This window comes from Heterodontus francisci, chromosome 7, assembly GCF_036365525.1.
Source record: "Heterodontus francisci isolate sHetFra1 chromosome 7, sHetFra1.hap1, whole genome shotgun sequence".
In the NCBI taxonomy this organism is placed as follows: Eukaryota; Metazoa; Chordata; class Chondrichthyes; order Heterodontiformes; family Heterodontidae; genus Heterodontus; species Heterodontus francisci.
This window is the reverse complement of record NC_090377.1, coordinates 90,575,938-90,598,821: the sequence shown is the minus strand read 5'-3', so window position 1 is coordinate 90,598,821 and position 22,884 is coordinate 90,575,938. Positions and strand designations below refer to the sequence as shown.

The 22,884-nt window shown below is 43.2% G+C and overlaps 1 protein-coding gene across 11 annotated transcripts in view; it reads right to left on the bottom strand.

The window, feature by feature from the left end:
- The window catches only part of pms1 (PMS1 homolog 1, mismatch repair system component), a 117,165-nt gene that overhangs the window by 45,956 nt on the left and 48,325 nt on the right, over positions 1–22,884 (bottom strand). For all 11 annotated transcript variants that reach the window (XM_068035624.1, XM_068035628.1, XM_068035626.1 and 8 more), the window contains one exon: positions 14,371–14,487. In XM_068035624.1, the coding sequence (XP_067891725.1) occupies positions 14,371–14,487 (117 nt within the window). The remainder of the gene's footprint in view (positions 1–14,370; positions 14,488–22,884) is intronic.

The window sequence follows — 22,884 nt, the reverse complement described above, 5'->3', positions numbered from 1 at the left end:
CAGTTGAAGCTGTAGCTTCACAATTTTCTTGAACTACTTCCAGCAGAAACAGTCATCATACAATCTCACAAAACATAAGCAGCTTCCAACACAATGGTCCTGATTTTGCAATCAGTGGCAAACAAAGAACTTTCATTGTTCATTACACTTACAGGTGCCCACAGACTTATTGTGGACTTTTGAGTGGCAACTTGCGGTCATCGGAAGTGTGAAACAGCGCGGCGCCTTCTACTGGGGATCTGGGACCTGAGTGAACAAGGCAAGCAACAGCATGTTTCTTCAACCAATTAGACTATTGCTTACAAAGGGAGGAAGAGATAGACTGAGTAATTGCAGGCCAGTCAGCTTAACCTCGGTGGTAGGCAGATTGTTGAAAGAAATTCTGTAGGACAATATAAATAGTCATTTAGAAAGGCACAGATTAGTCAAGGCCGGTCAGCATGGATTTGTTAAGGGAAGGTCATGTCTGACTAACTTGACTGAATTTTTTGAGAAGGTAACAAGGAGGGAGCATGAGGATAGTGTGTTTGATGTACTCTACATGGATTTTAGCAACACTTCTGACAAGGTCCTACACAGCAGACTGGTCAGAAAAATAAATGCCCATGGGATCCAAGAGAAAGTGGCAAGTTGGATCCAAAATTGGCTCAGCGGCAGGAAGCAAAGGATAATGGTCAACGGGTGTTTTTGTGATAGGAATGCTGCTTCCAGTGGGGTTCTGCAGGGCTCAGCACTAGATCCCTTGCCTTTTCTGGTATACATCAATAATTTGGACTTAAATGTAAGAGGCACGATTAAGAAGTTTGCAGATGATACAAAAATTGGCCATGTGATTGGTAGCGAGGAAGAAAGCTATAGCCTGCAGGCAGATATCAATGGACTAGTCAGGTGGGCAGAAAGGTGGCAAATGGAATTCAATTCAGAGAAGTGTGAGGTCATGCATTTGGGGAAGGCAAGCAATGCAAGGAAATACACAATAAATTACATGATACTGAGAAGTGCAGAAGAATAGGGGAACTTTGGAGTGCATGTCCACAAATCCCTGAAGGTAGCAGGACAGGTAGATAAGTTTGTTAAAAAGGTATACAGGATACTTATCTTTATGAGCCAAGGCACCATTTAAAGCTAGCTTGCAATACTTAAAATCAGCCTGCACCTCAAAGAGGAGGTGCATTTTGGCTATAGCCGCCCTGGAGGTGGCTGGGGAGTAGTTTCCAAGCAGAACACTGAAAAATGGCACAACAGGGCAGAGAGGGGTTCAAGGTTCTCTAATGCAGAACTGGAGGTCTTGGTGCAGGAGGCGCACAGGGGAAGGGAGGTCCCCTACGCACAGAGGGCCAGGAGGCCCTCCAGACAGACGTTGTGAAATCAGTGGAAGCAAATAGTCATCACAGTCAATGTCCTGCTCCAAGGACCTGGATGCAGCGCCACAGAAAATTCAATGACCTCATTTGTGCTTGTCAGTGAATGCAACTTCAAATGCCATATCCTTACGAATGAACCATTAGCTTCACACACTGCTCAATTCACCACCACCTATTCATTAATTTCCCTACCACCATATCAATCATGACTCAGATCTCACATTCATAGCTTCCCATCACCCTCACACACTTAGAACTTTGCAAGCCTCACATTCACAATTCACGGCTGGCACATAGTACCAGCTATTCAACCATGACAGCCACATCACCCAAAAACCTTGCACCACACTCACTGACACACACTCCTCTCTCTCTCGCAGAAGATGGTGCATACCCAGAGGGAGCAGCGCCGAACCGGCAGGAGACAGGCACAGCAGCATGTCCTTACCCCAGTAGAGCAGACAGTGCTCATCATCATTGCATTGGCCCATGACTGAAGCTGTGGCCAGTGGTGAGGCAGAAAGGATCAAAGATTACTGTATGCTCGTCCCTAATCCTCCTTCTTGCATTCCACTTTCCCCTTATCCTACAATTTCTTCTGATTTACAATTTGCAGATGGTGTAAGTATGCACCTCTTGCTTCCCCCACCTCCCGTGCTGCAGCCCTACCCTTGTGCCTTTCTCCCTTCAGATATCCAAGAACTGCAACCTGATCAGACACTGGTGCAGGAACAAGAAGTCAAAGAAAGAGACTGATGAAAAAAGGAACATGTCACTCAATCTCACACGCGCAGCCACCAGCTCAGATACAGATATTGCGCATACTTTAGAGGCAAGATCTGCATGTAGTGAGACACCGGACACAAGTGGCCTGCAGCAGGGCAGGTGCCAGCTAGCAGGAGGCCAAGGTTGCACACGAGTTCCACTGAGCAGGAAGCAGATGAGGACTTTGATTTGGTGGTCTATAGGAAAAAGCTGCTGTGTGCGCACAATGAAAAGCTTGGTGCATTTGTAGGCTTGCCAAAAAGCCTGCAGTGACGGTCAAAGAGCATGGAGAAGTCTGGCACCAAATTGGCACAGGGCCTTGTGCAGAGCTTTGAGCCCATCCTTTCCAATATGGAAGTGATGGCCAACACTTAAATTTACTATAATAAAATGGCCCAAAGTGCTTCACAGGAATGTTATAAAGCAAAATTTGATCAAGCCACATAAGGAGAAATTAGGGCAGATGGCCAAAAGCTTGGGTTTAAGGTGCGTCTTAAAGGAGGTAGAGAGACAGGAAGTTTTAGGGAGGGAATTCTAGATTTCTGTTTCTCTCTCCTCAAATGCTGCCAACCCAGCTCAATATTTCCAGCATTTTCTTTTTTATTCCAGACCTTAGGTCCTAAGGAGATGGAGTGATCAAAATCAGGGATGCTCAAGAGGCCAAAATTAGAGGACCGATATCTCAGAGGGTTGTGGGGATGGAGGAGATTACACAGATAGGGAGGGGCCAGGCCCTGGAGGGATTTGAAAACAAGGATGAGAATTTTATAATCATGGCATTGTTTGCCCGGGAGCCAACGTAGGCCAGTGAGCACAGGGGTGATCGGTGAATGGGACACGGGCAGAAGTTTGGATGATATCAGGTTTATGGAGGTTAGAATGTTGGAAGCCAGTCAGCAGTGCATTAGAATAGTCAAATCTAGAGGTAGCGAAGATATGGATGAGAGTTTCACCAGATGAGCTGAGGCAGGAGTGGAGTCGAGCAACATTACAGAAGTGGAAATAGGTAGTGTTAGTGCTGACACTAATGGGGTCAGCAGCTCATCTTGGGATCAAATATGACACTCGAACCATTTGGTTCAGCCTCAGACAGATGCCAGGGAAAGGGATGGAGTCAGTAACTGGGGAACAGAGCTTGTAATGGGGACCGAAGACAATGGCTTCAGTCTTCCCATAATTTAAATGGAGGAAATTTTTGTTCATCCAGTACTGAATGTCAGACAAGCAGACTGATTATTTAGTGACATTAGCGCACTGCCAGGCCCAACCTTGATGCAGGGCATCATGATCCACTATAAGTCCACTGGCTCCCACAGCCAGCTTGACTACACTTCCTCCACCCCGCTTCCTATTCAGATTCTATTCCATTCTTCCAGTTTTTCCATTGTATCTGTTCTGAAGATGCCACATTAAATACTGGTGCTTCCAATATATCTCCTTTTATCCTCAAACAAGAATCCACAACCCCTCCCCCCATGATTTACAGGACCTTCAACCGTGTCCATTCTATTTCCCATACTTCTGTTCTCAACCCTTTCCCTCCCTCCCAGAGCCACAAGGGTTTCCCCCTTGTCCTCATCTTCGACCCCACCAGCTCCTGTATTCAACGGATCATCCTCCGCCATTTCTACCACATCCAGTACAAATACATCCTCCCCACCCCTTTCACCATTCTGAAGGGACCGTTCCCTCAGCCACATCCTGGTCCACTCCTCAGTCACCAACAACGCCTCCCCTTCCCATGGCAGCCTCCCATTCAAGAGCAAGAAATGTAACACCTGCCCTTTTACCTCCTCCCATCTCATCATCCAAGACCCTAAACACTTCTTCCAGGTGAAACTGCAATATACTTTTACTTCTTTCAATGTAGTATATTGTATTCGCTGCTCACAATGCAGTCTCCTCCACACTTGGGAGACCAAACGCAGATTAGGTGATCACTTTGTGGAACATCCCCGTTCAGTCAGCAAATGTGACCCCAAGCTTCTGGTCACATTTTAATTCTCCGCCCATTCCCACTCTGATCTCCCTATCCTCTACATTACCACACTGTTTCAATGAAGCTGAATGCAAGGTCGAGGAACAGCACCTCATCTTTCAATTTGGCAGTTTACAGCCTTCTGGTCTCTGCATTGCATTTAATAATTTCAGATCATAACCTATGCCCCCCTATTTTTTTCTGCTTTCCTATTTGCACATCCTCTAGACCAATCTCTATTTGTCCCTTTGCCTTGCACCATCATCCCTTTTGTCATTAAACGTTCCTAGCTTCTAACCTCTCACAGACCTTCCCTTTTGCTCTATCATCCCCTCCAGTCTCTGTATTTGCTGAAACCCTGTTGCATTTTCCAGTTCTGACGAAAAGTCATCGACTTGAAATGTTAACTCTGTTTCTCTCCACAGACGTTGCCAGACCTGAGTATTTCCAACATTTTGTGTTATTATTTCTGATGCAGTTTCTGATGGCGGATGTCTCTGCTTCCATTACAGTTCAAGCAGATGTCACCCAACATCTGGCTGCTGCAGTCAAAGCTAAAACTGAAGTCATGCACGTTCAGCTTTCTGCCATGTGCGCTCAGATGTCTGCCATCAAGGCTGGTTATACCACTGTGCAAAGGCATTTGCAGGGTGTCACAGCAGTTCAGCAATCTGTCCAACAGATTACTAGGGTTCCTGAGGTACCACCGAGAGAGTGGCAGTGGCTCCATTAAGCAAGTATCTGCTGTCATTCAGGATGACAGTATTTATCCTCCCACCCTTCTCACTCCGCCCTTGCTGTTGCCCATCAGCCAGCCAACTCAGACTGCTGTTGCCTATGCAGAGGTGGTGCAGTCCAAAGCTGGGCCTTCTAGGGCCACAGCTGCTTGGGTTTATCTCAAGGCCATCTGCAGTCTGCCCCACTGGAAGTCTGCAGCCCTCCACCAGCCATACTGCAGCCACTGGAGTAGCACTGCGTAGGACAGGCAAAGTCACACGAAAGGCAGGCACTAAAGGGAATGCACAAGGGGGATTAGTTGACTTTTGTATAGAATATAGATGGCTTAATTAATAAAAGAGGTTTAGAATGTTTGTTTTGTGGTGGCTTTTATTTCAGCACTGGGGCCAAGACGACGCTGTGATGGCTAGTAACAAAGGGAAAGTAAGGTGTGGGACCGTTGCTGAATGGGGAATTGGGGTTACGTTGACTAGTATCCAGTTGGGTGAATCAATTACGGACAAACAGGTCGGAAAGGGGCTATGCTGGTTAACTCCTCCCTTCCTTAGTTGCTCGCTGTATACCTGGTACCTATGGCTGTGCCCTCACGATAGGAAGGTTGTGCAGCATGCAGCAAAACATGACGAATCGTAACACCCACTCTGGTGAGCACTGCAAAGCACCTCCAGAGCAGTTCAGACAGCAGAAGTGTTTCTGAAGCACCTCAATGGTCTGCTCAATGGCATTTTGCTTGGCAGTATGGCTCTGGTTAAATGTACGCAGCCCATGCATGTGTGGGTTGCCCAATAGCGTCATGAGCTATGTATTCAGCCGATAGCCCGAGTCATCAAGTAGCCACCTTCTGGTTTCTTATGGTGGCTTAAATGCTGACGGTACAGCAGACGGATGCAGAATGAAGGCATCATGCCTGCTGCCTGTATAGATGCATTGACCTGCATGACGTGCTGAATACGGTCGTACACCAGCTAGACACGGAGTGCAATACAACTCTGAATTTACATGCAGCGCCGGCACAGTCACTGACACCTGCACTATGGGGAACTAACTGTCCTAGTGAAACTATGTGCGTGCTCCACTCACCTCTCTGGAAAAAGAGAATGCAATCTATTGCCCTTTCTTTGCAAACAGAGCATCAGGGATCTCCCTGATACAACAACGGATGGCGACAAACTGCGAGATGTTGCAAATGTCGCCAGCTCCAGCCTGGAAGCAGTCTGACATAAAGGGGTTTATGGCCAGGGTCACCTTTGCAGCCACTGGCAATGGCATTCTTGCCCTGCTGTGAGGTGCAGGTCTGCCTGTAGCAGGTAGCTGATTTCAGTGAGCATCTCCTTATGAAACAGAGATATCGCACAAAACGTTCCTCCCTGATGCTGAGATAGAAAAATTGCTCCCCGAAGACCCTGGGTGAATATGGCGTCCTGCTAAGAATCCTTCTTCCCCCCTCCTACTGCTCCCTGTTCAAGCAGCTTGCCTTCCTCTATCGCTTCTGTGTGCTCTCCTTGGCACGCTGCAAGCCAAGAGGGATAGAAACTACAGCATCCTTGATGGCGGTAGGGGGCAGATCATCAGAGCAGGACCCTTCATTGAGAACCAAGACCTTCATCATGTGCCACTCTACTCCCTGTAGACTTCACCAACAATCTTCCAAACCCTTCTACTAACTCAACAGCAGCCATCAGAAATCAATCAGCAACTAATCTGAAATGGTTGATGATCCCTTTAAATAGCATTGGAGGGGGGTGATTCTTTCTGCTGAAGATGTGTTCAGCTATGCAAGGTTAAGAGGGAGCGTTAACTGGATTTTGAGGTTGAAAATGGTAGAGTCAAATCAACGTTACATGCTGACTGACTTCACAATCTGCCGACTCTGCATACTGGTGGTGCATGCTCCCAGCGCCCAAAATAACATTCCCAAATAGTGTCCAGAGTGGCCCACACCAGAACAGTACACGCACGGTGTGGACTCTATTTTGGACCCGAAACCACACACAGAGGATTGAAAATATGGGTGTATGAGTGTAGATGTATAAGGGGACCTGGGTGTCCTGGTCAATAAGTCACTGAAAGCTAACGTGCAGGTGAAGCAAGCAATTAAGAAGGCTAATGGTATGTTAGCCTTTATTGCAAGAGGATTTGAGTACAGGAGTAGTAAAGTCTTGCTTCAATTGTATAGAACCCTGGTTAGACTGCACCTGGAGTACTGTGCGCAGTTTTGGTCCCCCTACCTTAGGAAGGATATTATTGCCATAGAGGGACTGCAATGAAGGTTCACCAGACTTGTTCCTTGGATGGCAGGACTGTCCTATGAAGAGAGACTGAGGAAACTGGGGCTGTATTCTCTAGAGTTTTGAAGAATGAGAGGTGATCTCATTGAAACCTACATAATACTTAAAGGGATAGACAGGGTAGATGCAGGTAAGATGTTTCCTCTGGTTGGGGAGTCTAGAACCAGGGGACACAATTTCAAAATAAAGGGGAAGCCACTTAGAACAGAGATGAGGAGAAATTTCTTTACTCAGAGAGCTGTGAATCTTTGGAATTCTCTACCCTAGAGGGCTGTAGAAGCTCAGTCATGGAGTATGTTTAAAGCAGAGATCAACAGATTTCTAAATACAAATGACATAAGGAGATATGAGGATAGTGTGGGAAAAAGGCATTGAAGTGAACGATCAGCCATGATCGTATTGAACGGCGGAACAGGCTCGATGTGCTTAATGCCCAATCCTGCTCCTATGTGTGCAACCGAGTTTTACAACCACAGAGTTTAAATGAGGAAGTGTAAGTTAGAATATTTAATTCAATGTAAAATCATGTACAGAAAGGAAAATAAAAGTAAAATGATTAAGAAAGCGAGATGAGAGACAAAAACATTTTAATTTTTATAAAATCTCCAATAATTAATATCTGGAGGAATGAGCGTCCACATGTGTAAACGTAGGTTTTCAGTGTCAGAGTTTGTTTGGACAAGCCCTAACTTCTTTTGGTGTGTATAGTGGATATGTGGTGGTTAAGTACCGCAACTCCACACCCTTCATGTGTTAGAAAGTTGAATCTGTCAGCAAGGTACCAGTATAGCAAAGCTTGTGGAACAGCAGGGCAAATTGGACAGCAACTTCTAGATTTCCATGTTTACTGCACACATGTGGACTCCAGAAGTGTTCTGATGAAAGGTCAGACCTGAAACGTTAACTGTCCCTCTCCCCACAGATGCTGCCGGACCTGCTAAGTATTTCCAGCACTTTGTTTTATTCCAGAAGTTGCTGTTCGATTTACTCCATGATGACGGTGAGTGCTGATAGCCTTACCATTACGCTTCCCACAAAAATCAAGGCCAATAGCTTTTCTAATTTTTGTAAATACATAATTTTGGCTTTAAGATTTAACATAGAAGGTCATAAGATTAAATATTGGACTTACAAGGAGTTTTTATTTGATTTTTGCAGTGACAGAGCTGCTTTAAGCTCTAAATATATAGAAAACAGGGAAAATGTTCTAAAGGAAAAAAAGTTCCCTAAGCCATGGAAAAAATTGTTTTCTTCATTCAGACCCTGATAAGGGCCACAATCCCAAGAAACCCCTAAAAACATATCGGGAAGAAATTGACAAAAGCAATAATACTATATGTATACACAACCATCGCTGTAGGGTTTCTGTTGTTGGGTTTTTAAACGTTCAATAGGTTTGATAGAGTACAACAGTTTTTTTAAAGTTAATTTGAAACATTGTGCTATTCACTAAACCTAAAAGCTTATTAGCTCTTATAAACTCAAAACAAAATTCAATTCTAGGCGTCTCAGATTGGTAAGTTTGATGCTAGCTGGTACTGAACATTTTTTTTCCAAAGCTCTGAAGAGCAGAAAGGATGCTGTGCAGTAGTGTCTGCGAAAAGGAAGTCCATCTTTGAGTTACAGCTCTATGGCAGTATATCTTGGCTTGTCCCCTTTCATGTAAGCACCACAAGAGATTAGTATAAGGCTAGCATGTGTGTTCTACAGCAGCCTCTAGAGTACACAATGCGCAATGCAATTGCAAGTTCAAAACACTATAACACTACACTACGAGTCAAAAGAAAATGCCCCATTAGGCAAGCACAGGTCATGATAACTAATCTAATCAAATTCTTCAAGGAAATTATGAAATAGGTGAATAAAGGGAATGCAATGGATGTGATCTATTTGGACTTTGCAAAAGTATTTGTCAAATGAGAGATCTGTTACAAAGTTTAAGACATGGGTATTGAAAGTAAAATGGCAGCATGGGAGTAAATGAATGTTTCTTGTATTGACAAAATGTGGTGTTCTCCTGGAATTTACGTTGGGATCTCGTTTGCACATAAATAACCGGATTTCAACATGTCATAGAGGGATAAATATCAGAATTTGCTAATGGCAAACTGCGAACAGAAAGTTACAGGAAGACAGAAGTTAGAGGAATGGAAATGTGTGTGGCAAGTACATAAGTATAAAATAATATATTATGGGGAAAGGGACAGAAAAGTGAGATACAACCTAGATTAGATTAGATTAGATTAGAGATACAGCACTGAAACAGGCCCTTCGGCCCACCGAGTCTGTGCCGAACATCAACCACCCATTTATACTAATCCTACACTAATCCCATATTCCTACCAAACATCCCCACCTGTCCCTATATTTCCCTACCACCTACCTATACTAGTGACAATTTATAATGGCCAATTTACCTATCAACCTGCAAGTCTTTTGGCTTGTGGGAGGAAACCGGAGCACCCGGAGAAAACCCACGCAGACACAGGGAGAACTTGCAAACTCCACACAGGCAGTACCCGGAATCGAACCCGGGTCCCTGGAGCTGTGAGGCTGCGGTGATAACCACTGCGCCACTGTGCCGCCCTAAATGGTAAAATTCTCAATGGAGTGTTAAGAACAGAAAGATCTGACAGTAGAGATACACAGATCTTTAAAAGCACTTGGAAAACACATAAAAAGGACATTTTTTTTCATTCATGGAATGTGGGTGTCGCTGGCAAGGCCAGCATTTATTGCCCATCCCTAATTGTCCTCGAGAAGGTGGTGGTGAGCTGCCTTCTTGAACCACTACAGTCCTTGGGGTGTAGGCACATCCACAGTGCTGTTAGGAAGGGTTCTGACCCAGCAACAGTGACGGAATGGCAATATAATTCCAAGTTAGGATGGCGTGTGACTTGGAGGGCAACTTGCAGGTAGTGGTGTTCCCATGCGCCTGCTGACCTTATCCTTCTAGGTGGTAGAGGTCACAGGTTTGGAAGGTGGTGTCGAAGAAGCCTTGATGAGTTGCTGCAGTGCATCTTGTACATGATACACACTGCTGCGACTGTGCGTCGGTGGTGGATGGGATGCCAATCAAGTGGGCTGCTTGTTCCTGGATAGTGTCGAGCTTCTCGAGTGTTGTTGGAGCTGCACCCATCCAGGCAAGTGGAAAGTATTCCAAAACACTCCTTACTTATGCCTTGTAGATGGGAGACAGGCTTTGGGGAGACAGGAGGTCAGGAGGTGGGTTAAGCGCCACAGAATTCCCGGGCTCTGACCTGCTCTAGTAGCCATAGTATTTATGTGGTAGTCCAGTTCAGTTTCTAGTCAATGGTAGCACCCAGGATGTTGACAGTTGGGGATTCAACGATGGTAATGCCATTGAACATCAAGGGGAGATGGTTGGATTCTCTCTTGTTGGAGATGGTCATTGCCTGGCACTTATGTGACGCAAATGTTATTTGTCACTTATCAGCCCAAACCTGGATGTTGTCTAGGTCTTGCTGCATCTGCACATGGGCTGCTTCAGTATTTGAGGACCGCGAAAGGTGCTGAACATCGTGCAATCATCAGTGAACATGCTCATTTCTAACCTTATGATGGAGGGAAGGTCATTGATGAAGCAGCTGAAGATGGTTGGGCTTAGGACACTACCCTGAGGAACTCCTGCAATGATGTCCTGGGACCGAGATGATTGACCTCCAGCAACTACAACCATCTTCCTTTGTGCTAAGCATGACTCCAACCAGCGGAGTGTGTTCCCCCTAATTCCCATTGACTCCAGTTTTGCTAGGGCCCGTTGATGCCATACTCGGTCAAATGCTGCCTTGATGTCAAGGGCAGTCACTCTCACCTCACCTCTGGAGTTCAGTTCTTTTGTCCATGTTTGGAAGAAAGTGGCAAGGAGGTCAAGAGCTGAGTGGCCCTGGCACAACCCAAACTGAACGTCAGCGAGGTCATTGCTGAGCAAGTGCCACTTGATAGCACTGTCGACGACACTTTCCATCACTTTGCTGATGATGGAGTGTAGATTGATAGGATCAAATTGGTTGAGTTGGATTTGCCCTGCTTTTTGTGGACAGGACACACCTGGGCAATTTTCCGCATTGCCGGGTAGATGCTAGTGTTGTAGCTGTACTGGAACAGCTTGGCTAGGGGCGTGGATAGTTCTGGAGCACAAGTCTTCGATACTATTGTCGGAATGTTGTCAGGGCCCATAGCCTTTCCAGTATCCAGTGCCTTCAGCTGTTTCTTGATATCACATTGAGTGAATCGGATTGGCTGAAGACTCTGGTTGGTTCCCTCACCACCTGCTGTAGACCAAGTCTAGTAGCTATGTCCTTCAGGACTCAGCCAGCTCGGTCAGTCGTGGTGCTGCCGAGCCACTCTTGCTGATGGACATTGAAGTCCCCCTCCCGAAGTACATTCTGTGCTCTTGCTACCCTCAATGCTTTTTCCAATTAGTGTTCAATATGGAGAAGCACTGATTCATCAGCCGAGGGGGGGCAGTAGGTGGTAATCAGCAGGAGGTTTCCTTGCCCATGTTTGACTTGATGCCATGAGACTTCATGGGGTCCAGACTCTCTGTTGAGGACTCTCAGGACAACTCCCTCTTAACTGTATACCACTGTTCCACCACCTCTGCTGGGTCTGTCCTGCCAGTGGGACAGGACATACCCAAGGATGGTGATGGCGGTATCTGGGACATTGTATTTAAGGTTTGATTCTGTGAGTATGACTGTGTCAGACTATTGCTTGACTTGTCTGTGGAACAGCTCTCCAAATTTTGGCATAAGCCCCCAGATTTTTAGTAAGGAGGACCTTGCAAAGTTGGACAGGGCTGGGTTTGCCGTTGTTTTTTCCAGTGCCTAGATCGATGCTGGGTAGTCTGTCCAGTTTCATTCCTCTTCTTGCACTTCATAGGAGTTTTGATACAACTGAGCGGCCTTCTTGGCCATTTCAGAGGGTATTTAAGAGTCAACCACATTGCTGTGGGTCTGGAGTCACTTGTAGGCCAGACCAGGTAAGGACTGCCGATTTCCTTCCCAAAAGGACATTAGTGAACCAGATGGGTTTTTACAATAATCGACAATGGTTTCATGGTCACCATTAGACTAGCTTTTAATTCCAGATTTATTAATTGAATTCAAATTTCACCATCTACCATGGTGGGATTTGAACCCATGTCCCCAGAGCATTAGCCTCTGAAATACTATGGGAATCTGAAGTTTATATAATGGGATATTGAACATAAAAGCAAGAAAATATTGATAAACCTGTACAAAAAGCATTGTTTAAGCATAGTTGAAGAATTATTTGCACCTCATTATACCTCAGGGCGGCACAGTGGAGCAGTAGTTAGCACCGCAGCTTCACAGCTCCAGCGACCTGGGTTCAGTTCTGGGTACTGTCTATGTGGAGTTTGCAAGTTCTCCCTGTGACCGCGTGGGTTTCCGCCGGGTACTCCGGTTTCCTCCCACAGCCAAAGACTTGCAGGTTGATAGGTAAATTGGCTATTGTAAATTGCCCCTAGTGTAGGTAGGTGGTAGGGGAATGGTGGGGATGTGGTAGGGAATATGGGATTATTGTAGGATTAGTATAAATGGGTGGCTGTTGGTTGGCACAGACTCGGTGGGCCGAAGGGCCTGTTTCAGTGCTGTATCTCTAAATCAAAATAAATAACAGAAATTACACAGGAGCCACACAAAGTGCAACATAAATCTAGCAGGATCCAAGGATACGGTGGTCATTAACATGAGAGACTTGAAAAAAAAACTTAATTCATTGGAGCAGAGGTGGTTATTGGGGTGGGGGAGGGGCGTACAGAAATTGAAGTTTTAAAACAGTTCAAAAAAGTTAGCGAAAAATTATTTCCAATAGTTGGTGAATCAGAAGGGACATAAATTTAGGATTAGTACTAAAAATGTAAAAAAAAGAGATCAGTAGAAATGTTTTGAAACAAAATTATTCAATTATAGAATGCATCACAAACATGCCTATTGAAGTTAAATTAATCATGCCATTAATTCGGGAATTAAAGGAAAAATATTAGAGTATCAGGAAAGAATGGAGAAATGAGATTTATATCTGTAGTTCTGATGTCACAGGTCTCCTTCTGTGCTGAAATTTCTGTGATTCTATAGAAAGTCTTAAATAATATTGTGTTTTTATTTATTTCAGGATTTCTTCAGTTCTTTTTTTCTCTTTCTAGGCCACATGTACTATACACTTCTCAGCAGCGTCCACATCATGTGTTACTCTCCAGCTCTGTGTGCTGTTAGCTCGACTTGAAGCCTTCAAAGGAAGCGCACCAGATGCCCAGTTTGTTCATCAAACAGCTCATATTTTTTGAATTCATTGGGCAATGAATACCTTGCACAAATCTTAGTTACGTCATGGCGAGCTATTTCAAATAAATGGTTTTCCAATGTAATTTTAGGAGTAGGAATGCATTCAGTAATAGAGTTAAAAATGAGAATCCCCTACTTTACTGGAGGGCAACAGCTGAGAGGACAGAGGGCTACAAATGGCCCCATCATGTAGAGGGCGTACCCCCACCCTAATTTATTTTTTAAAAAAAAGAATACTGTAGTAAATTTATATCCTATATTGACTGTCTACACCTCCAATTCTACATCATAATAGCATTTAACAGAGTTTATTGCTGCAGTGTATAAATTCTATTCCAGATTTGGAAATATAAGGGTATGATTTGTTGACTCCACACTTTTAGTGGAGAGTCTTCCCTACCAGGAGCATATATTGGAAACTTGGGCTCACATGGTCCACAATTTTCTGACCATCTAAATTCGTAAATTCAGAGTGAAGTGTGCCCAAAGTTCCGATATCCATTCCTGGTGGGATTGCAAAGTCGTAAAACTACTCCCCAAGTACTTGACTGGTTCAGGTCCAATTTTCCTCCTGAATCTAATAAAAACAAAAGAAGGCAACATGAAGCCTCAGTAATGAAACCCAGTGCATTTAGAGGTAAAGGCCAACTATCAAAATACTGAACTTTTAAGCAGTTTTTAAAATTTGCTTTTTGTGGAATTAGACTTTTTTTAAAAATAAGATCAAAATACTCAAGAAAATGTTATTTATTGAATCAAATCATGAAACAAACAGTTAACATAAGATTGGCTGTTATAGTACAAAGTTATTGATAGGGAAAACTAATTGCATTCAATTGCTGAATATAGATTCCCCCCACTCCTCCCCCCGCCACCAAGCATAATCAGCGTAACCTTGTACTGACCTCAGGTTCTTGCTCATGATGTTGGATAGGTACCATGCTGACCATCACAGCAGTTCCCAGAACTGTTAACAGGGCCATTTTGTGATCCGACACCTTGGCCTTTTGCCATACAACTGCCTGAAATATGATGGCAGAGAATCAAATTCTTAGTACTAAATTTAGGTTTGTTTAGGCCAAGTCATATACAGGTTTATATAATTACAAGATTCCACAAAGGGCTTCTGTACTAAAGATATACACTAGTTTCACCATACATTTGAGAGATATATATACACAAAAAAAATAAATATATATACACACACACACATATACCCATGCAAAGCTTATCTCATAACTGTGCAATGATAGCAGTTAACAGGAAATTCTGCATATAGCACAAGGCAGCACTTCAGCAACAGCAACCTGTTGACCTACATTGGCTCCCGGTTTGGCAACACCTCAATTTTAAAATTCTCATGATTGTTTTCAAATCCTTCCGAGATGTCTATGCTCCTCCAATTCCGGCCTCTTGTATATCCCCGATTTTAATCGCCCACCATTGGCGACTGCGACTGTGCTTTCAGCTGCCTAGGCACTAAGCTCTGGAATTCCCTCCCAAACCTCTTCACCTCTTTCTTCTCCTTTAAGATACTCCTTAAAACCTACCTCTGACCAAGCTTTTGGTCATCTGTCCTAATATCTTATGTGGCTTGTGTCAAATATCCAGTAAAACTAATAGTCAAACGCCTTGGGACATTCGTTTTACCACATTAAAGGCACTATCTAAATGCAAGTTGATGTTGAAATAGATTAAGGAGATTCAGAATATTTAGGCAATGTCTGGCCCCACCTCCCACCCATCCTGGATTAGTCAGATTCATAATAATTTGGAGCTAATCATAACATTCAACTAAATTTCAGGTATTTGAAAAATATTGCTTCTTCATTCTGTATGTATTTAAAGTTGCCTTATATATATTTTCACAAGGCTGTATCATCTGTCTGATAAGATTTCAGAACCATCTGGACTGTAGGAAACAAAATGGCACAGTAATAAACCTGGCTCAATTAACTTAAAAGAAAACTATATGTAAAATCTGTTAGCCCACATCCCACAAACGAATAAAAAAAAGCAAGTGTCAATGAGTTTCTAGGATTTTAAAGTGAAAGAAATTCAGATCTTGGAACTGTGCAGAATTTCTGACTAATGTCAAAAACAATATTGTGACAACATAATGTCTATACAAAATAGGAAAATGTCATTCACACTGCATTTATGAGTCGCTTAGGACCATGTGGCATTCACTCAATGAAGAGGCTTCTCTTGAGAAAAGCATAACCAGAAAGCATAAATAAATAGCTTTGCTTTGTGCACAAGTTTAAAACGCCTTCTAATGCACTTCTTACAGGATACCAGAGAGTTAGGTTACTGGTTCAATGTGAAACTAAAATTACACTGTAACCGGGGATTTCCTTCAACTTTCACAAACCAGAACATAAGTGATGAGCTCTTCACTCAACCTCCCAAATTGTTATGCCAGGTCATAAAAATGGTACAACTATTGGATTGTTCGCATTACACCTATTTTTTTGTATATGGGGCAAAGAGAAAATGACATGCCATGACAAAAGCTACCAATTCAACAAAATTTTAAAAATTTGCTCAAAAAATATGCTCAAGGACATTACAGCTCATATTAGAATTATCTTACCCTGAAATGCATCATGTAAAACATATAGATGTCGTGATGTGTAAATTCATAATGCAAACCAATTCTAATGTTACAAAAGTAAGCTACTCTGTTCAAACGCTCACCTTTATTGCTGGCTTCTACTTGGCCTGCACAACTTATGTTTTGTATAACAAACTCAAAAAAATTGACTATATGTGTAGATGTGTACACTGTTACAACCAGGTGAGAAAGGTGTCTAAGGGTCTCTTTCAGCCTTCACCTTGTCTTATTGTAACAGCATTCAATTTTTAAACACAGTGTTTTGACCTCCCCCTCGGTGAATCCTTTTCCAATTATAAAGCAAAGAAATGAGCATAAGCAGGCTTTCCTAGGTTTAAAGAAGAAAAGTGAAATTTTATTCAACTTAAACTTAATCTCGAATTCGGCTAACATCTACGAATATACGCCACGCCCCATGCTAGCATGCGTATGCGATATGCACATGTAAATAGAGTCAGAAAAGAACAGAAGAAAAATAAAGTGGAAAGGTTTGAGGCAATATCAGAAGAGTTTCTTGTTACTGTGCTTCAAGCTCACTGTAGCCCTTTTGTAGGTCGTCTTGCTTTTTGTTGGGGCCCAGTATTATTCTTAAACATTTTTTACTGCAGGAGACTTGTCTCTCTTAGGGTTCATGTGTTTTCAATGGCTCTTCAGTTCTGTGAGAAAGAGATGGGAGCAGACAGGAGAGAGATGTTCTCAGTCCAGGACCAAAGAGCTTTCTCAGTTCAAATTCTCTGTGGCAAGTTCAAATTCAAAAATCTCCAACAGCCAGTTAGTCATGTGACTAAACTGGTCTGACCACATCTGTTTGTGTATTTGGCCATCTTAGCAGTTAATTTGGGAAGTCCATAGTGGATTAAATTGGAGCAGGGAGTGGCCCCTTTGTCCTTTCCAAGTATAGCTGTAACTATGCAAATGTCTTTCCAGTCAAAGGTCTTTTTTTTAAAAAAACAAGTTCTTTCTTTACTCCAGTAACAGATTAAAAATTAATGTTCATGTGGCAAAATATGAGTGCCTTGTTCTTGGCAGGTGGGGGCCTGCATGACACTGCCACACCCAGGAGAATGAAATGCAATTTGAAAAGAAATGGCACATTTCATTAAAAGGTTTGAGAGAAATACAAGATTCAGAAAGAAAAAACATGCATTTCTCTCATTCATTTCCATTCATTCATCAATCTTAAAGCCTATTAAAATTGTCTTTTCTGGGTGCCAATGCTGCTTTAATTTCCCCTTTTTGGCATCCCAGTAACCATGTGGTTCTTTGGAGAAGCTTTTCTTCAGTTTGCCCATTGTCATGACTGCCTAGGGTTTTGTTCTTGTTGGTGTAAGGTTTTTTCCAGGAGAGTTCGTCGTGGGTGGGTCTTTCCTGAACTCTTTTTTTTAAATGCTTTGTTGAGTTGTGCAAAGGCTTTTGGTTTCAGGGGATGGGTGGTTCCCTTTTCCTCTGACTGTCGGGGAGGATTCTTTGTTAAATGCCCCTTTGTTCTCTGGGACACTCCTACCTGCAGGTATTTGTGCAGACGACTGCACTTTTCTGTAGCACTTCAACTAGGTGAGGCATCACCCTCACTGTTTCTCTGCCCCTTGGAGGTCTCTCTTTGTCTCTGTAGCTCCCTGTAAATGCTGTTTGCAACTCTGGTGGGGTGCTTCGAGAGTCTGCACTTACATAGGAGGATGTGGGGTCTAGCATTTCAAATTTTTCGTGGTTGGTTGACCAGACAGTAGGGGTTTTCATCCAGGATTCCTCCCGAACTTCCTTTAACCTGCCCTCTTGGTCACTTTTTCCCCTTCCCTTTCTAAACTTTTTTCAGTCGTGTGTCTGCCTGTTCCCTTTTGTTTTTGGCAGGGTCCCTTACTGTTCACCAGCCCTCTGCTGGAGGATCCTCTTAACACCAGTACAGGACTTAGAGGTGCAGGTTTCACTGCACGTTGGGGTTTCCCCTCAACCTGCAGTACTCCACCACATCTTTGCGGAGTTTTGGCCAGTCAAACTGCTGTCTTATGCGGGCTTTGGTCTTTCGTATCTCGGCATGTACAGCCACTATAGTCTCGTGGGCCCTTCTAAATATTTCTCCCCGGTACCTCTGTGGCACCGCTAACTGGGGAACTACTGTCCACTCCTTGCCCTCAGGTCTGTGAGGAGAACTCCATTTCCTCATCAGTACCTCATTCTTTAAATAGTAGCATCAGGGACTCCCTCTGCTTCACTTTCAGACTGGGCAGCCTGTGCTAACTCTCGCAATACTGGGTTGGCTTGCTGAGCCTCAGCTAGGGAAAATCCATTTAATTTATTCACTGGGTCTCTAACTTTCCAAAGAAAGTCTCGGACAGACAGATCTCATGGTCATCTTCCTGCAGTGTCAATGGAGTCTCCTCTGGGGGAGCTGGTTTGATCATGGCCTGATTCATTACACATTCAGGGACACTACAGGGGACCGTCTCCTGCCACTGCCCCGTCTCTCTGACCTCTTCTGATCTTTCTTTCACTACTGGGGGTGCTACCACCTTCACCCCCGCCAGATCATTACCTAGGAGCAGGTGAATCCCGTCCACAGGCAAACTAGGGATAATCCCTACAGTCACCGGTCCCGAAACTAGGTCGCACTCCAAGTGCACCTGATGTACAGGTACAGGCATGCACGGCCCGCCAATACCATTCACCACCATTTTGGTGTTCACTGCATTCTCTGGGGAAAGGTCAGGCCTTTTCCCAGTAAAAGGGATCTAGTGGTCCCCGTGTCCCTGAGAATTACTATGGGCGTGCTTACCCCACTCGAGGGCTATGGGGTTACTTTCCCTTCAGACACAAAACCCTGATAACCTTCAGGAATCCTATTAACTTTTCCTGCACTAGCCATAGTAAGCTTCCTGGGTTGCACTCTTACTACAGTTAAAGCCACAGCTTGTCCTGCTGTGCTTTCCATTAGGGTCCCATCTTCACTGAGCAGGTGTGTCCTGATTAACCCAATCAGTTTTCCCTTTAGTTTCCAGCAGCCAGCTTTTAAATGTTCTGCTTTATTACAATGGAAGCACACTGGTCTCCGAGTCTCACTCTTGTTCACAGCACCTTTCTTTTTGGCTGGAGGAGGGCCCCCTGTGTCTCCTGCTTTCCTTTCTCTCCTAGGACTGCCTGGGCAGAGATCACCTTCCCACCCTTTGCCCTTTTCAGATTGGTGGAGGTGATTCGGAAAGGTTTTCCCGAGAAACCAACTTATAAATTAAAGCAAACTCGTCGGCCAGAACGGCCGCTTGCCGGGCTCCCTGAACCCACTGCTCCTCTACATGGGTCTTTATTGAGAGTGGGAGAGAGTTATTAAATTCCTCTAACAGAATTACTTCTCTGAGGTTTACATAGCTGAGCTCAACTTTAACAGCCCTCAGCCACTGGTCAAAAGCCAGCTGCTTACTTCTTTCAAACTCCAGACAAGTTTGATTAGCTTGCTTTCTGAGGGTTATAAACTTTTGGCGGTCGGCTTCGGGTACTAATTCATATGCCCCGAGGATAGCATTTTTGGTCAGTTCATAATGTGATGAACTCTCATCTGGCAACAAGGAATAAACCTCATGGGCTTTTCCAGTTAGCTTGCTTTGTATTAAAAGAGACCAGGCCTCAGCTGGCCATTTTAGCTGCCTTGCCAGTTTCTCAAAAGACAAAAAACACTTCCACATCTTCCTCATTGAATTTCGGAATTAGTTGGGCAAGTTTTAGCAATTTTGTACCCATCCCTGGATTATGCTTCTCCGTATTGGCCATGATTTGACTGGAGTTACTCTGTCGCCCCCTAGTTAACTCAAGCCGCCTCAACTCTCTTTCTACAGATTCTTTCTGGAATATTCTTTCTCCTCTCTCTCTCGTTCCTTCTCCTGTCTTTCACTCTGTCCTGCCTTTCATTTTCTTCACGTTCTTTTTGGAAGGCTCTCTCTCCCTCTCTCTTTCCTCAAATTCAAGTTTCCTCTGTTCCAATTGTATATTCGCTAACACTACCCTGTCGGAGTCTGTTTCTAACACTGCTTCTGCAGATTCAAGGGAAAAATGCTGGGCCACTAGCCTTAGGAGTTCAGACTTTCTCGCCACATACAGTGATCCCACACTGCTCAGCCATTTTTCTCAACCCCTCCATAGACAGTGCTTTTAACTTATCCCAAGTTACTTCACCCTGGCTTGTAGAGCTACAGGCTTCAGTTGCAGACATATTAGTATTCAATCACACAGAACCACAAGAAAACCTGTATTAATCTTGCTCTTTTTTGATTGGGAACAATTTAGCTTCGCACTTCCAATTTCTTTTGTTTGTCTGTGGATGAAATTCTAGACGCGAGCACCCAAATTTCTGTTACGACCCCATTCTTGGCAGGTGGGGGCCTGCATGACAACACACGTGGCAACAAAAGAATCATTGTTAAAATCAGTGAAATTAATTTGATTTAGTTTAGTCAACATCCCGAATAGCAATATGCAACTTTGAAACCTGAACATGAAAACAGGTGATACAAGATCGACAGAGAGCTGAATGACAGCTTTGGTATGAAGGAAGAATTTCAAATTAAAAGTTTGTGAAAATTATTTCAAGAGATTCACAACAAGTGTTGGGGCTTTTAAAACTATAACATTTTTTAAAGAATGGAACCCCAAAATGAAGGACTAAGCACATTACTAATGTTTTTTTGAAACAATGGTAATTTACCTGTCAGCATTTACTATCAGTTGACATTTGTGCAATTCCCTCATGACAAAATGAATGATTTATTTCCAAGAGATCAATTTATTTTCAATGCAGTAACTGGCCAGAAATGCCCCACTTCACATTGCTTGTTGGTTATCTTCATCAATGCATGTAAAGTAACCTTTAAATTATTGGATCTCGTCAGCAGATAGATTTTTCATGTTATGAACTGAATTTTGTGCCAAGAAACAAGGGACAAATCTCAAAGCTTTTTTTTAATAAAGGTTTCAGGAATGCCACTGGCAATTATCTTCCCAATAATTCGCCTGTGGTTCTAGAATATTGTTTTGGAATATGCACCCAATTTATGGAACAGACCCAAAAAAATGTAAAGACAACAAAAAAGACCAAGTCTACTTTTTGAAACTTTGCTATTCAAATGCGTTGGTCTTCACTTTGCTTTCTCAGTACCCCTAATAGAACAGTGTTGCTTGCTAGTGATCTACCCATGTCTAAAATAGAGAACAGCGCATTCTACAGGAATGTTTGGGTAGATACCAAATTTGTTTTGGCTTCTGGAAAATACTGCTCTGGCATTCCAGCAAATTAATCAAACAATCCTTAAGAAAGGTCGCACAAAACTGCAGGAAAAACAAATGAATAAGCCATCCCCACAATCAATCTGAAGTTTAAATTTTAAAAATCCAAGTGCAAGCAAAATTAATCTTTCTGCTTTACTACATGGAATCAAGTCTACATCACAGAACCAGGTCATTTGACTAAAACTGGCCTCCATCCATTCTACTTCATCTAATATTATCAGCATATCCTTCTATTCCTTTCTCCCTCATGTGTTTATATAGCTTCCCCTTAAATGCATCTATGCTATTCGCCTCAACTACTCCTTATGGTAGCGAGTTCCACATTCAAACCACTCTGAGTAAAGAACTCGCACAATCGCTCGGGCTAAGGGACATATTAAATCTCACCAGCATATGGACATGGCAGCGTTATACTTGCTGCACACACAGGATGCTCTGATTTTATCGCAGATTGGGCACACTTCAATATATATGCTATTTAATAAACAGATTACAATTCTGTTTATCAGGGATGTTAATGCCCAAAACTGGAAGAGGTTTTGTCACTTAATTAGAAATTTCTTGAACTGGCAGTTTTACATAGTTGAAAATAAGCTATGCAATAAGCAGCTATCTTTCTTCTGGTCTAAAGCGATTAGGACGAAATTAGTGTAAGCCCAATTAGGACTAAATTAAAGATTGCCAGCAACTTGATTACTTGGATAAAGGATTAACTGGAAAGTATTTGTTCTTGAAATTTCCAAGATATTTCTTGGAAAAACTGTTCTCCAATTCAAGACAGTGATCACACTAAAGTACTGCTGCCACCTACAGTATCCTGGTGAAATTTCATTGAAAAATATGAAATATAAACAGGCCAGTTCATATTTTGGTAATTTACTGTTTACATTTTTGTGACACATTCCAACGTAGGTAAAACATGTAGTATTTGAGAAATTTTGAGGCCTCAAAGAAAGCAAAATGCAAAACAGAAATTCCCTTCTGTGTTTCTGCATTCTTGTAACAATAGGTAGGGGAGCACAATAGTTTAGGCACATTACTATTTTTCCTCTGAAACTTGGGTCCAAATTCATTCCTCACAATGGAACAAATGCTTCCTTAGGTATCTATTCCCTGAAATGACCCATGTGCACTGAGTGCAGACAGTTTCAAATCCCTTCCAAATCAACAATCGTTTCTCACCTCTAGCCTCCGACTTGTCACCATTGCAACTTTTTTAGTCTGTTCTATTTATGTATCGTAATGATTCAGTACTCTGAACTCTTCATTCTTGTTCTCCACAAACTGCTGATACACTATCCTACATGTGTCTTCCTTTCTGCATTTAAGATGTGTTGAAAGCAAGGCTTATTCTGCTCCAATTCATTCTTTCCCTGGACCTGCAGAACCCCTTATTTCTCTTGGTCACTCCTTCCTCCTATAATCTTCATGGATGTGAGTGTTGTTGGCAAAGCCAACATTGATTGCCCATCCCTAATTGCCCTTGAGAAGGTGCCCTTGAACTGCTACAGTCCATGTGGTGTTGGGACACCCA